This window comes from Amblyraja radiata, chromosome 2 (assembly GCF_010909765.2).
Source record: "Amblyraja radiata isolate CabotCenter1 chromosome 2, sAmbRad1.1.pri, whole genome shotgun sequence".
NCBI classification, from domain to species: Eukaryota; Metazoa; Chordata; class Chondrichthyes; order Rajiformes; family Rajidae; genus Amblyraja; species Amblyraja radiata.
The window spans coordinates 8479803-8494929 of NC_045957.1; the positions used below are offsets into that span (position 1 = coordinate 8479803).

The window sequence follows — 15127 nt, forward strand, 5'->3', positions numbered from 1 at the left end:
ATGATGTGCCTCAACCACACTTTGGTACTAACATTTTCCCTGTGTGATTATTTTTCTGCCCATAACTAAATTGGTACTGGTTTATTATTGTCATGCTTACCGAGAAACAGTGCAAAGTTTTGTTTGTCGACAAAAATGCTGGAGAAACTCAGCGGGACAGGCAGCATCTATGGAGCGAAGGAATAGGTGGCGTTTCGGGTCGAGACCCTTCTTCAGACTGATTTGTTTGCATGCTCACCAGTCAAATCATACCATACGAGTCCAATCACACCATGCACAAGTACAACAGGTTGTACAAAAAGAAAAGTCCCAGAGTGCAGAATATCGTGCTACAGCACTGTAGTATTACAGTTTCTGTGGGAAAAAGTCCAATGTCACAATGAGGTAGGTGGGAAGATTGGGACAACGCCCTAGTTTATGGGAGGACCATTCAGTAGCCCGATAACAGCGGGGAAGAAGCTCCCCTTAATCTGGTGGCAAGTGCTTTCAAGATTTTGTATCTTCTGACCAACAGAAGAGGGGCGAAGAGGGAATGACCAAGATGAAAAAAAGATCTTTGATTAGGTTGGCTGCTATCCCGACACAGCGTGGTGTAGATTAAGTCGCCATCACTGCCTGAAGTCCGTAACTAGCTTCTTTATCTTGCTGGCATTGAGAGAGTGTTGTCATCTTGACAACATATTACTGAGCCCTTTATCCCCCCCACCTCCTGTACTTCATCTCGTCATTGTATGACATCTGATGGTGACCAAAGATCCTATAGCAAGCAAGATAGATCACTCGAGGAAAAAGACGTAGTACGGTCATGGGCAGATTCATGGGTAATTTTCGGCCCCATTTCCGTAACCAGCTTCCGTCTCCGCACCAAAGATCCCATAGGATACTAGTGCGGAGACGGAAGTTGGTTACGGAAACATCCTCGTAAAAATAAAAGTTATTTGGAAAAATCTTTTCCTCGTTTTCAGAATTTTAATTTATTAACACAAACTGTTCCCCCGCAACGTTGATTACACTGCGGGTCGGGTCGGGTTACGGAAATGGATGGAAAAAAATGCCCACGTTCCGCTCCGTTGCGTACTACACGTCAGCCCATTGCATTTAGCAGGAGTGGTCTATCTTGCTCCGCTATAGGATCTTTGGCGGTGACGGTGGTGTCATCTGCACACTAGGAAGTGGAGTGTGAGCGGATTTTGGCCCCACAGTTGTGAGTGCAAGGGGAGTATCGGCAGGGGCTCCACTACATCGTCAAAGACATTTACAGTGGAGGATCCACCATTCAGCCCATCATGCCCTTGGCATTTAAAGAAGAATTTGAGGGCACGGGCTTAAAATGAGAGGGGAGAGATTTAAGAGACCTCAGGGGCAACTTTTACAATCAGAGGATTGTTGATATCTGGAATAAGCTGCCAGAGGAAAGGATAGAAATGGATACAATTGCATTTTTTTTTAAAAACCATTTAGATCAATATTTAGATAGGAAAGGTTCAAGAGGTCTAAAGGACAAATGCAAGCAAATGGAACTCGCCCGGAATACTAACTTGGTCAGCATGGACTAGGTGGGCCAAAGGGTCTGTTTCCGTGCTGTACAGTTCTATGACTCTGAGCCTTTGGGACGTCCTGATAAACAACTTTTTAACCCCAAAAATATTGATAGGGGGCACAGGATTGGATTGTGTAAGAAAAAACTGCAAATGCTGGATAAAATCAAAGGTAGACACAAAATGCTGGAGTAACTCGGCGGGTGAGGCAGCATCTGTGGAGAGAAGGAATGGGTGACGTTTCGGGTCTCGACCCGAAACGTCACCCAAACCTTTGCTCCATAGATGCTGCCTCACCCGCTGAGTTACTCCAGCATTTTGTGTCTACACAAGATTTGATTGCATTGTTTCAGTAGAGATAGCAGAGATTGGATGGATCGAATGGCCTAAACCCGTGGCCATAATCTACACAGCTCTATTTTGCGGTACAATCAGAGCGTGCTGGAATTTGTTTTAGCAACCTGATAATCAACTTTAAAGACAGTATAATCATCAAATTGTACACAAGGGAGGGAGAAATTTATACAAGTATCTTGACAATGACAGTGTTTATCCAACACAACGGCCGGGCTCACTGCAGGAACGAGGAATGATACCCGAGAGATTTCAAAACGGCGGATCTTTAGACAGCAGCAGTTAACTTCCTGACAGAAATCACAGAGTCTGTTCAAACTATAACTAGTTCAAACTAAGCGAAGGTGGGAGGAGGGGGTTGGAATTTACCAATGGGAAACCAGACTAAACAGATCCAAGACCAGCAGACATCCTCCAGAGCGGCAGGGGAGAGACCCACAACATTAGTCCCAGGGAGAATCAGTACAAAAGGAACACCTAATCCAACAGCGTTAACCGCTGACATCAATCCCCACAGGAACCCTGCCCGAAACATGACAAGCGCACAAGCTCCCAGCTCGTGTGCAGTGAAAACAGATGTCGGGAACAAACACCTCAGCGCTCAGGAATGAAGACACACAGCAGGTGTGGGCAGCCACCATTTGGAGCCTGCCTCCACACTGGTGCATCCGATACTCAGCCGGAAACCACGGGGCAGCACAGGGCACAGACACCAGTGTCAGGTACTCCGCAGGTCTCCCTTAAAGCTGCTGAGAGAACGGTTGAGCTTATAAAAGTGGGATGCATTTAGTGTTGGGCTTGAGTAGAGTCGCAGTCAGCAAAAGAGGACTTCTGCTTGAAGGAATATCATGCGATTGCGAGCCGTGCAAATGCAGCTGGAGATGGGCAGTGTTAGCGGGGTACAGCATTGCCTACTGGCCCTCTTAACATTGCCACAGAGGCACAGCCACCTGATAGTCACCAAAGGCACCCGGACTGCATAAAACTGGGACCAATGACAGAAATATCAACTGCTCCATAATCACACGGAGAGGAGAAATTGATTCAAAAGATCATTAGAAATAGGAGCAGAATCAGGCCATTCGGCCCATCAAGTCTATGCCACCATTCAATCATGGCTGATCTACCTCTCCCTCCTAACCCCATTCTCCTGCCTTCTCCCCATAACCTCTGATTAACCACAATGACAGACAACAGACCACCACTTTTTTTATTTTAATCCCCCAAAAAACATATAAAATTCAAATTAATGCCATTGCGGTAACATACGGAGTTTGTTGTTAATTAACTTTCAAATAACAACATCAAAAAGACATTTGAATAGGATAGGTTTCGAGGGATATGGGCCAAAGACAGGAAAGTGGGGCTATGCTGGTGGGCATGGAGAAGTGGGCCAACGAGCCTGTTTCCATGCTGGTAGACAAAAATGCTGGGGAAACTCAGCTGGTGCGGCAGCATCTATGGAGCGAAGGAAATAGGCAACGTTTCGGGCCGAAACCCAAGGGCTTCGGCCCGAAACGTTGCCTATTTCCTTCGCTCCATAGATGCCGCCGTACCCGCTGAGTTTCTCCAGCATTTTTGTCTACCTTCGATTTTCCAGCATCTGCAGTTCCTTCTTGAACTGTTTCCATGCTGTATGTCTTTGAATAGAAACCACAAATGGAGAGTCGGTTTGGGTCTGCAAGTAACAGTCTTGCCTCCTTGTCGGAAGGTTTAGCTCTACTCTGGGACTTCACAAGATGTGCACTAACACAGAGCAGTGGTGTCTTGTCAGAGACGTTCCTTCTAACAAGGTATCAATGGAGTTCTTCCAGCACTTTGGGTTTTTTTGCTCAGGATTTCAGCATCTCCACTCCATTGTGTCCATCAAACCATCTTCTTCTTTAGGTCTGTATTGGAGATTCCATGCCACCGTTTCCTGATGGCCTACATTCCTCTCAGCCAACACCACCACCGAAAACATACTCTAGGTCTCAAGCCGAAACATCGCCTATTCCTTCTCTCTGTAGATGCTGCCTCACCCGCTGAGTTTCTCCAGCATTTTTGTCTACCTCCTGATATACGGAGACGTTTCAGGTCAGGACCCTTCTTGAGATTCAAAATGCTGGAATAACTCAGCGGGACAGGCAGCATCTCTGGAGAGAAGCTGGCCGAAACCCAAGGATTCGAAACCCAAGGATTCGAAACCCAAGGATTTTGGCCCGAAACGTTGCCTATTTCCTTCGCTCCATAGATGCTGGGTGACATTTCAGGTCGAGACCCTTCTTCAGACTCCAGCATTTTACTCCAGCATTTAGTGTCCGCTGAGTTACTTCAGCATTTTGTGTCCAGAGATGCTGCCTGTCCCGCTGAGTTACTCCAGCATTGTGTCTATCTTCGGTTTAAACCAGCATCTGCAGTTCCTTCCTACACCCTTCTTTAGTTGTAGAGGAGAGCAAAGTGAAAAGAGCTGGAGTAGGGCAGAGCCTGGCAAGTGACAGGTGGATGCAGGTGAGGGGGGTTTGCAGATCAGACAATCCGAAGAAGGTCCGACCCAAATCAACACCTATCCATGTTCTTCACAAATGCCGCCTGACCCACTGAGTTACCACAGCACTTTGTGTTTTACTCAAGATTCCAGCATGTGCAGTTCCTTGTGCCCCCATTTTCCTAATATTTGTTGCTTTGCTGGTTTGAGCAATTTGAATACTTTAGAATGTCTGCATAGCCTGACTTTTAAAATATGAATTACACAACAACACCTCTCATTGTTATCAGATTACTGAAAGATCCTCCCATAAGGTAGTGTTTGGTCCCCATCTTCCAACCTACCACATTGCGGACTATACTTTTTTTTCTTCTTTCGAAATCAACATTTTTGCCCTAACTAACTTACATAATACTTGGCACTTTGGGATTTTTCTCTTTGCGCTACTTGATTGTACTCATGTATAGTGTAGTTTGAGTAAATAGCACATGAACAAAGCTTTTCACTGTAGTTTAGTTTAATTTATTGTTACGTGTACTGAAGTACAGTGAAAAGCTTTTTTGTTGCGTACTATCCCGTCAGCATGAAGAAAAACATGATTACAATCAAGCCGCCCGTAGTGTACCTACATATAAATAATAAACAAAGATAAACCTATATCGATATGGAGCAAAGTCATTACTATAATGTCAGAATCAAGCAGCAAATTCCACTGTAAACTCCCTGAGATAACAATGTGACAATTACCAGATAATCGTACCCAGCTAGTAATTCTGGTGCAGCAGCAAATATTGGTCCAGGGACCAGCCTGGGGCCATGAGGCTTTTTCAGTCGACACAAGAGGCAACGTGGCATTCCGATTTCACATATTATCCAACATTTCCACACTGCCCTGGATGGCCAGGGTGGCTTTCGTGCTCAACTCTCGAAACCCAGGGTCTCCTCCGTCAACTAAGGGTGCTCACAGAGCTACAGCTGCCATCAGAAACACTCCAGCAAGGTCCAGGCAGTAAGGTTGACCATTTGGACAAGGTAGTGGGAAACAGTACTACAAGCAGCAGCTGAATAGAGGAGAAAACCTGGCTGGGTTGACGGAGCCAAGAGAGAGATCGGTTATTTTCCCCCACCAGCCTGTGTTTTAACACTGGAAGCTTTCTGCTGTTGGAGGAGACCCTGAACTTTTGTCAGACGGCCCTCAGTGGTACAATAAGTGAGCGCAACCCAAACATGTACACCCACCACCAACAACACAAAGGGTTAAAAGCAGGTGAGAAATCTCTCCTCTCTGTACCTCTTCATCTGAAGTGTCATGTTCGTACTCATCGGCTGGAGGGGTAAGGCCCAGGTGCTCTGGCTTCAAAATGTGCTCGGACTCTGCCAACTTCTCTTTCCTGGCAGCTTTACTGATCTGAGAAAGAGAGCCACAAACAGAGGAAAAGTGAAAGGAGGCTGTAATTATTGTGCTTATTGGATTGTTTCATCCAAATGCCTGATCCTTTCAGTTGGCATCCTGTGGACCAGCACAGACTAATTAAATACAAATCACAGGGTGGGCCAACTTAGATCAGAGAGTGAAAAGCAACCTTCCTAGTTCATAGTTTGGTTTGACATTCAAGTAGCAAGAACATATAATTATCCTACTCTGATAATTGCTTAAATATAACAGCAACTTCAGCAACTAGACCCACTCTTGTGAAAGTAAACTTGCCTTTACGTGCTAGAAAGATGCCCGAATGGTTTCATGGATTCAGAGGCAAGTGATTTCTTATTCTCAATCAAAAAAAGACACAGAGTGCTGGAGTAACTCAGCAGCCCAGGCAGCATCTCTTGAGAACATGAATAGGTGCCGTTTCGCAGCTATTCATGTTCTGCAGAGATGCTGCCTGACCCACTGAGTTACTCTAGCACTTTGTGTAGGAAAGAACTGCAAATGCTGGTGTAAATCGAAGGTAGACACAAGATACTGGAGTAACTCAGCGGGACAGGCAGCATCTCTGGAGAGAAGGAATGGAGAGAACCCTATTTCTTTTGTCCAGAGATGCTGCCTGTCTGAGTTACTCTAGCACTTTGCTTTGTTTGCACAAGACTTCAGCATCTGCAGTTCATTGTGCATCTTTCTCATCTCAATAACTTACAATAGGGCAAGCATGATGGCGGCGTGACTCACCCGTTGCAGCCTGTCTGTCTTTTTTTTATTTTTTGTCTAGTTAAATGTAGTGTTTGCTGTTTTTTTAATACTGGTTTTAAATGTGTATGTGGGGGGGGGGGGGGGGGGGGGGGGGGGGGGGGGGGGGGCAGGGGGAAACTATTTAAAATCTCTTCCCTGTCCGGGAGACCCGACTTTTTCCCTGTCGGGTCTCCGTTGTCGTTGGGGCCTAGCACCGTGGAGCGGCCTCCAACCTGAACGACCCGGGGGCTCGGGAGACTGCGGAGCTGCGGACTACTCACCATCGTGGGGCTGGCCAGCCTCGGAGCGTGGGGTGCGGTGGTGACTCGCTGCTGCGACTCGACTCCTGGGGCTCGGAGGCTCCAGCAACGCAGCCGCAGGTCCGGTGGACTGGGACATCGGGAGCTCACGGGTCCGGGGGGAGAGAGAGACCGCTTCCCGGAGCTCCCACAACGCGACTTCTCCAGCCCGTGTCGTGGGGTTGGAACGACCCGGACCGGGACCGTACATCACCTGGCGCGGCTTCATGGCCGTGGGACATTCCAGCGCCCGTGGGGGTTCGAACCTTGTACTTTCAGACCGGGAGCGGGGCCGTAAATCGCCCCGCGCGGCCTAAAATGGCCGTGGGACTTATCATCACCCGCCTGGGGCTTGGACATCGGGAGAGAAATTGAGAGCAGGGGAGAGAAAAGACTTTGCCTTCCATCACAGTGGGTTCACTGTGATGGATGTTTGTGTGAATTTAATTGTGTGTATGTCTGTAGGACATTGTCTTTGTTTGTATGGCTGTGGAAACGAAATTTCATTTGAGTCTCACTGGGGCTCAAATGACAATAAATTTGTATTGTATATTGTATGAGAGAATGGGTCGACTGGGCTTGTATTCACTGGAATTTAGAAGGATGCGAGGGGATCTTATAGAAACATATAAAATTAAGGGATTGGACAGGCTAGATGCAGGAAAAATGGTCCCCGTGTTGGGGAGTCCAGGACCAGGGGTCATGGTTTAAGAATAAGGGGTAGGCCATTTAGGACTGAGATGAGGAAAGACTTTTTCACCCAGAGAGTTGTGAATCTGTGGAATTCTCTGCCACAGAAGGCAGTGGAGGCCAATTCACTGGATGTTTTCAAGAGAGAGTTAGATTTAGCTCAGGGCTAAAGGAATCAAGGGATATGGGGAAAAGGCAGGAACGGGGTACTGATTGTGGATGATCAGTCATGATCATATTGAATGGTGGTGCTGGCTCAAAGGGCCAAATGGCCCACTCCTGCATCTATTTTACTATGTTCTATCCGCAATATGTCTCAGGGAAACAAAACATTCACTGCTACTACATCTCACCTTGCTCTCCCGCTTGCTTAGCTTGTCCTTCGTGCTCTTCTTCTCTTCAACTCCACTGTCGTTGTCTTCATCATTCTTTCCCTCCTTATGGTCACCGTCATCATCATCACCATCGTCATCTTCATCACCGTCACCACCTCCTCCCTCATCACTGCTGTCACTCCCCGAGTCGTCCAAGCCAGAGAAAAGGCTCTCGTCGCTGTCTGTCAAGTCATCTCCATCCTCCACAAGTACAGGATTTTCAAAGACGGGAAGCTGCAAAATAAGATAGTGCCCCAAAATAAATAGATTCACAGATCACTTGTGTCCGAGCTAAAAATGTTTCATCTCAGTCATTATATAGATGTTGCTTGATGGTCCAAGGTTTCAAACTGTGTAAGAAAATGACATTGCTAGATCAATCACAAACTAATTGATGCCCGACACTAGAATGAGAGCCTTTCCTACTCCTTGATGGGTTGTTATTTAAAATTGTCCAGGTGACCACAGTAATCCATCCTGTTACAAATTTAGGCAAACCAGCTTGGGAACGAATTGTGTTTATTTGCGGGCATCACATGGTTCCTCTCAGCCTTGGCTCCCAGAACAGAGCTCAGTCTCGCTTCTCATACCAGCCACTGCCTCTCAACAGCCTGGTGGCAAAAGACTATGCAATACTTTGTTCACAATCTATGCTTGGTTGAAGCGGGTTGTCATGGGTGCCTGCATAGCAGCGAGATCGCCATCTGATGGATCTCTGGATGGAAGATAGTTCAGACCAGTATTCCACTACGTTCTCCAGCATGTAGACTTCAAGACAGGACAAAGTCACATTTTACAGCAGCAGTCATGCCCAGATCCTATCCCGCATTCATCTGCACCACAAGAGAGTGACTTATGGTCAATGCATCTGCATCGATTCAGCTAGCTGGCTTCCAGCAGTTACTTCGGCACACACTGACAATAAAGGGCCTGTCCCACTTAGGCTATTTTTAGGCGATTGCCGGCCACTGTTATAGTCGTAGCAGGTCGCCAAAAAACCGGCACTGGACCCCCCCTTCGACATAAAATTTGAAATAGAATCATTACTTTGCACCAGCGACAACCTATGTCACCTGGCAAAAACCTACGTTAACCTGGCTGCAACCACGACAGCACATATGTCAGGAGAAGTCAAGCTACGCTCATTGGCGTCAACCCACTGTCGCCGACAGTCTCCGAAATTTTCCAACATGTTGAAAATCCAGCAGCGACTAGAAAGACGCGACGACTCTTTGGGCGACTGAGGAGACTACTCACGACCATACAGGCGACACCCCGGCAACAGCCTAGTCGCCTGTAGTCGCCTAAGAAATGTGGGACAGGCCCTTTAGCATGGAACTTGGTCCTCAGATGCAAAGTACTCAAGCAAGCATGTGGAGAACATGAGAGCGTAACTTAATAAATAAATGAAGAGAATTAAACAAGGAGGTTAGAATGGCAAACGCTGCTGTAGAAACAAAAACATACATGCAAATCAAAAAGCGTGAACTTAAGAATGAAAAGCAGGAGTTGGCAATCTGATCTTTCAAACCATGTATGTCATTCTGAAGAAGGGTCTCGACCCGAAACGTCGCCTATATCCTTCACTCCATAGATGCTGCCTCACCCACTGAGTTTCTCCAGCATTTTTGTCTAATCTCCAATGGGTTGGTTGCATTTTCAGATCTATCAATCTATCTATCAGAACTCTATCAATCTGGCTTTTGGCTAATCTACATGAATGATCCTCCACAAACCTTGAGCAGAGAATTCCAAAATGTCACCACCCCTCTTCAAGAAATAATTTCTCATCTCAACCTTTAAAAAACAATCCCTACTTCTAAAACAATGACCCCAGCACCAGAGTCTTCAACCAAAATAAATACCCCAAGTCCACATGAAGGGTATTAACCCAAAACCTCAACTGCCCATTTCCCTCTACAAGTGCTGCCTAACCCACTGGGTTCCTCCAGTAGCTGCCTTTTTTTTTTTCTTGGTTCTTGGTTTCTTGGTCCTCCAAAATATTCCAAATGGAATTTAAACTGGAGGTGGTGAAGGGAGGGATTAAGCCAGAAAGGGTTATTGGGAAGAAAGAGCTACTTTAAATTTAGTTGCATCTGGTTGGGTAACTATAGTTGGGTGGAGATTATTCCATGCTTTAATTGTGCGGGGGAAGAACGAATTGCTGTATACATCTGTCTTTGTAGCTGGGATCACAAATTGGATCGAATGCCCTCGTCTGCTCCTAATTGATTTGGGTTTGGTGTAGGTCTTGTAGTCTATGTCTAGCTGACCATTTAACATTTTGTAAAAACAGGTCAAACGGTGAGCTTCACGTCTGTCTTGGAGAGGGTTCCACCCCAGAGAATTCAGAAGTTTGGTGACACTCGCTTCTCTCTCATAGGTGTTAGTAACAAATCAAGCTGCCTGTCTTTGGACACGTTCGATGGAAGAAATGTTTTTATTTGTGTATGGGTCCCATGCTGCAACTGCGTAGTCCAAATGAGGTCTAACGAGGGTGAAGTATAGCTTCTCCTTGACAGAAGTTGAACAATAATGAAAGTTGCGCCTCAGGAAGTTTAGGACACCAGTTGCTTTCACCGTTGCATGATGAGTCTGACCATTCCAACGCAGATCATTCTGCAATTTGATGCCAAGATACTTGATTGGTTTAGATTCTTCAAGGGTGGTACCAAGTATATTGTAAGATGTTTCGCCTGGATTCCTCTTTCTGGTGACGCGCATGGTTTCACATTTGGAAGGGTTGAACTGCATGCCCCATTGTTGTGACCACTCAATCATAGTATCGATTTAGCTCCAGATTCCAGCATCTACAGACTCGTGCGCTTCTAAAAGACCCCATACACTCTACATCCTGTCAAGGTCTACAAGAATATTGTCAATTTCAACAACATTCTTTTTTTCCCCCTCAATTCCCAAGAACACAGGCCCAGTTTAATCATACAACAACCTTACAGACATGTGAACCAATATAGTGATTCTTTATTGTACTACCTTGATGGCAAGTATATCCTTTCTTAGGTTATGGAGACAAGACCAAAAGATAGACACAAAATGCTGGAGTAACTCAGCAGGACAGGCAGCATCTCTGGATCGGAGGAGTGGGTGACGTTTCTGGTCGAGACCCTTCTTCAGACTTCAGACAAGACTAGATAATATTAAATAATTGTACCACCATTTTTAGTCCTGCATTCAAATCCTCTCATTATAAAATTTTATGTGTAGGAAAGAACTGCAGATGCTGGTTTAAATTGAAGGTAGATACAAAAAGCTGGAGTAACTCAGCGGGACAGGCAGCATCCCTGGAAAGAAGGAATGGGTGACATTTCGGGTCCAGACCCTTCTTCAGACTGAAGACAGGTCTCGACCCGAAACGTCCCCATAAAATCTTATGTACTATTTTCCTCCTCAATTGCCTCCTGCGCCTACACGTTAACTTCGAGGGACTTGTATACGAGACATTTCCCAATCTGTCATTGTTTAAAAGATGATCTCCTTTTCTGTTTTGTGTGCTGAAGTGGATGATTTCATTATTCCACGTTATCTGCCATGCTCTCACCCATTCACTCAGATTGTCAATGTCCTCTCTCCAACCTCCTCCCTATTCACAACGTCAGTTTGGTAACATCAGCAACAAAGATGACATTTGGGAAATTCATGTTGTAGATTGTGAAAAGCTGGGGCCCAAGCACCCCACCAGTCATAGCCTGCCAGCTGAGAAAGGCCCATTCATTCCCCTCTTTGCTCTCTGTTACCCAGTTCTCAATCCTTGCATGTTGCCCGATTCCATGTGCTCCAAACATTAACAAATCTGTGTGATAGAGCAGGCATATAGAAACATAGAAACATAGAAACATAGACAATAGGTGCAGGAGTAGGCCATTCGGCTCTTCGAGCCAGCACCGTCATTCAATATGATCATGGCTGATCATCCAACTCGGTATCCTGTACCTGCCTTCTCTCCATACCCCCTGATCCCTTTAGCCACAAGGGCCACATCTAACTCCCTCTTAAATATAGCCAATTAACTGGCCTCAACTACATTCTGTGGCAGAGAATTCCAGAGATTCACCACTCTCTGTGTGAAAAATGTTTTTCTCATCTCGGTCCTAAAAGATTTCCCCCTTATCCTTAAACTGTGACCCCTTGTTCTGGACTTCCCCAACATTGGGAACAATCTTCCTGCATCTAGCCTGTCCAACCACTTAAGAATTTTGTAAGTTTCTATAAGATCCCCCCTCAATCTTCTAAATTCTAGCGAAACCTGTCTAACTTTCCCGAGTTACTCACGAATTCTCCCGAGTTTTCCCCTTGATTCAAACTCGGAGAATGTCCGTAGCGATTCCGTAGATATTTCATAGCTGCTCATAATGCCAGCCTTAGGTACTCGGGGCATCAGGTAAGTCGGGACGTTTTTCAGCATGTTGAAAAATGTCCACGAGTAAAAAATATAGCCCCGAGTACGTACGGCTGACATCTCTGAGTTTGAATCGAGGGGAAAACTCGGGAGAACTTGGGAAAGTGGGACAGGGCCTTAAATCTCTCTTGAAAACATCCAATTAATCGGCCTCCACTGCCTTCTGTGGCAGAGAATTCCACAGATTCACAACTCTCTGGGTGAAAAAGATTTTCCTCGTCTCAGTCCTAAATGGCCTACCCTTTATTCTTACACTGTGATCCCTGGTTCTAGTCTCCCCCAACATCAGGAACATTTTTCCTGCATCTAGCCTGTTCAATCCCTTAAGAATGTCATATGTTTCTATAAGATCCCCTCTCATCCGTCTAAATTCCAGTGAATATAAGCCCAGTCGATCCATTCTTTCATCATATGTCAGAACCACCATCCCTGGTGAACCTGGTGAACCTACGCTGCACTCTCTCAATAGCAAGAATATCCTTCCACATATGTGAACTGAGCCCAGTCCATTACACAAGCTGGCCTCAGGCCCATCGACTATTCTTGCCAACTCGGGAAAACAGCCAACATAATCAAGGATAATTTACAACTCTGGTCATCCCCTCTTCAAAGAACTCCCTCAATGGCAAGAATGACCTTCCACAAATTAGGAGACCAAAACTACACACAATATTCCAGGCGTGGTCTCACCAGGGCCCTGAACAACTGAAGCAGAACCTCCTTGCTTCTCTACTCAAATCCTCTCTCTATGAAGGCCAACGTGCCATTAGCTTTCTTCACTGCCTGCTGTACCTGCCTGCTTACTTTCAGTGACTGATGTACAAGGACACCCAAGTCTCGTTGCACCTCCCCTTTTCCTAATCTGACACCATTCATATTATTTGCAGATGCAGCTCTGTAGGAACTCAGCGGGTGCAGCAGCATCTATGGAGCGAAGGAAATAGGTGACGTTTCGGGCCGAAACGTCACCTATTTCCTTCGCTCCATAGATGCTGCTGCACCCGCTGAGTTTCTCCAGCATTTTTGTGTACCTTCGATCTTCCAGCACCTGCAGTTCCTTCTTGAACAGCTCTGTAGGACTTTGGTTAAACCAAAGATCCTATCACAAGCTAGATAGATCACTCGACGAAAAAGACGTAGTACGGTCATGGGCAGATTCATGAGTAATTTTCGGCCCCATTTCCGTAACCGGCTTCCGTCTCCACACCATAGATCCCATAGGATACGAGTGCGGAGACGGAAGCCGGTTTCGGAAACATCCTAATTTTAAATAGATTTGCGAGACAAGTTTTTGTTTTGCACAGAGAATGATTGGTGCCTGGAACATGCTGCTGTTGAATCCAAAGATCCTATAGCGAGCAAGATAGATCGCTCGATGAAAAAGACACAGTACGGGCATGGGCAGATTCATGGGTAATTTTCGGCCCCATTTCCGTAACCGGCTTCCGTCTCCGCACCAAAGATCCCATAATAGAGCAAAGATACTAGTGCGGAGACGGAAGCTGGTTACGGAAACATCCTCGTAAAAATAAATGTTATTTGGTAAAAATCTTCTCATTTTCAGAATTATAATTTATTAACACAAACTGTTCCCCCGCAACGCTGATTACACAGCGAGTCGGATCGGGTTACGGAAATGGATGAAAAAAAGGCACACGTTCCGCTCCGTTGCGTACTACACGTCAGCCCATTGCATTTAGAAGGAGTGGTCTATAGAATCTTTAGGTTAGACTGCATTTGAAATGCTGCGTGCAGTTCTGATCTCCCCATTAGAGGAAAGATATAGAAAGGGTGCAGAGGAGGTTTACCAGAATTATGCCTGGATTGGAGTGCATCAGCTACAGGGAGAGTTGGACAATAATTGATGTTTTGTCTGGTACACAGTAGATTGAGGGGAGATCTGAAAGTGTATAAAATTATGAGAGACAGAGATGTGGCAGACAGTCCAGGATGGGAATAAGAAGTACCACAGGCAGAGTTTTAAGGTGAGAAGGACAAAGTTTAAAAGAAATGTGCATGGCAAGTTTTGTTGTTTTTCTACACTGAGGGTGGTGAGAGCTTGGAACATGCTGCAAGGGGCGGTGGTGGATGCAGTGGCATTTAAGGGGCTATTAGATAGGCACATGGTCACGCGGGGAAAGTAGGATATGGATTAAATGCGAGCAGATAAGAGTTGGTCTAGGTATCATGTTTGGCACAGATACTATGGGGCAAAGTGCCCTTTCTTGTGCTGTCCTGTTCTATTTTCCAAAACTCTATCGAAAGCCTTTTGTAAAATCATGTATGCCACCTCCACTAGTTCCCCTTTATCTATTCCATTTGTCACATCTTCAAAGGACTCAAGAGTCATGACATCAGGGTCAGGCAGCATGGGAACAAGCCCTTCGGCCCAATTCATCCATGCCGATCAAGATACTCCTTCCAATGGTATATGGTATATTCTAGTGTTCTTTCAATGGTATTCAAGAACACTGTTCTGTATTTATTTATGCCTACGATATTCTGTTGTGCTGAAACAAAGCAAGAATTTCATTGTCCTATCTGGGACACATGACAATAAACTCTCTTGAACTTGAACTCTTGAAAGTTAATTCCATTTGCCTGCTTTTGGTCCATATCCCTCTAAACATTTCCAAACCTTTTCGACCCAAGTCAAACACAATTTTCCTTTCATAAATTCATGCTGACTCTGCTCGTTAAAATAGAGTAGCCCAAAGAGAAAGATTGCAGAAACAGGCAAAATAACAACACTGCTAAAAAGATGTAGAGGCAGGATAGATGCAACAGCTTGAAATCAGATTTTTTAACATTTTGAACTAAC

General features: G+C 45.6%; 1 protein-coding gene across 1 annotated transcript in view; it reads right to left on the reverse strand.

Moving 5' to 3' along the window:
- Positions 1-15127, reverse strand: part of bop1 (BOP1 ribosomal biogenesis factor) — a 185473-nt gene that overhangs the window by 156939 nt on the left and 13407 nt on the right. Inside the window, exons 2-3 of the mRNA XM_033041756.1 lie at positions 7869-8123; positions 5651-5767 (exon numbers count right to left, since the gene is read on the reverse strand). Of these exons, the coding sequence (XP_032897647.1) occupies positions 5651-5767; positions 7869-8123 (372 nt within the window). The remainder of the gene's footprint in view (positions 1-5650; positions 5768-7868; positions 8124-15127) is intronic.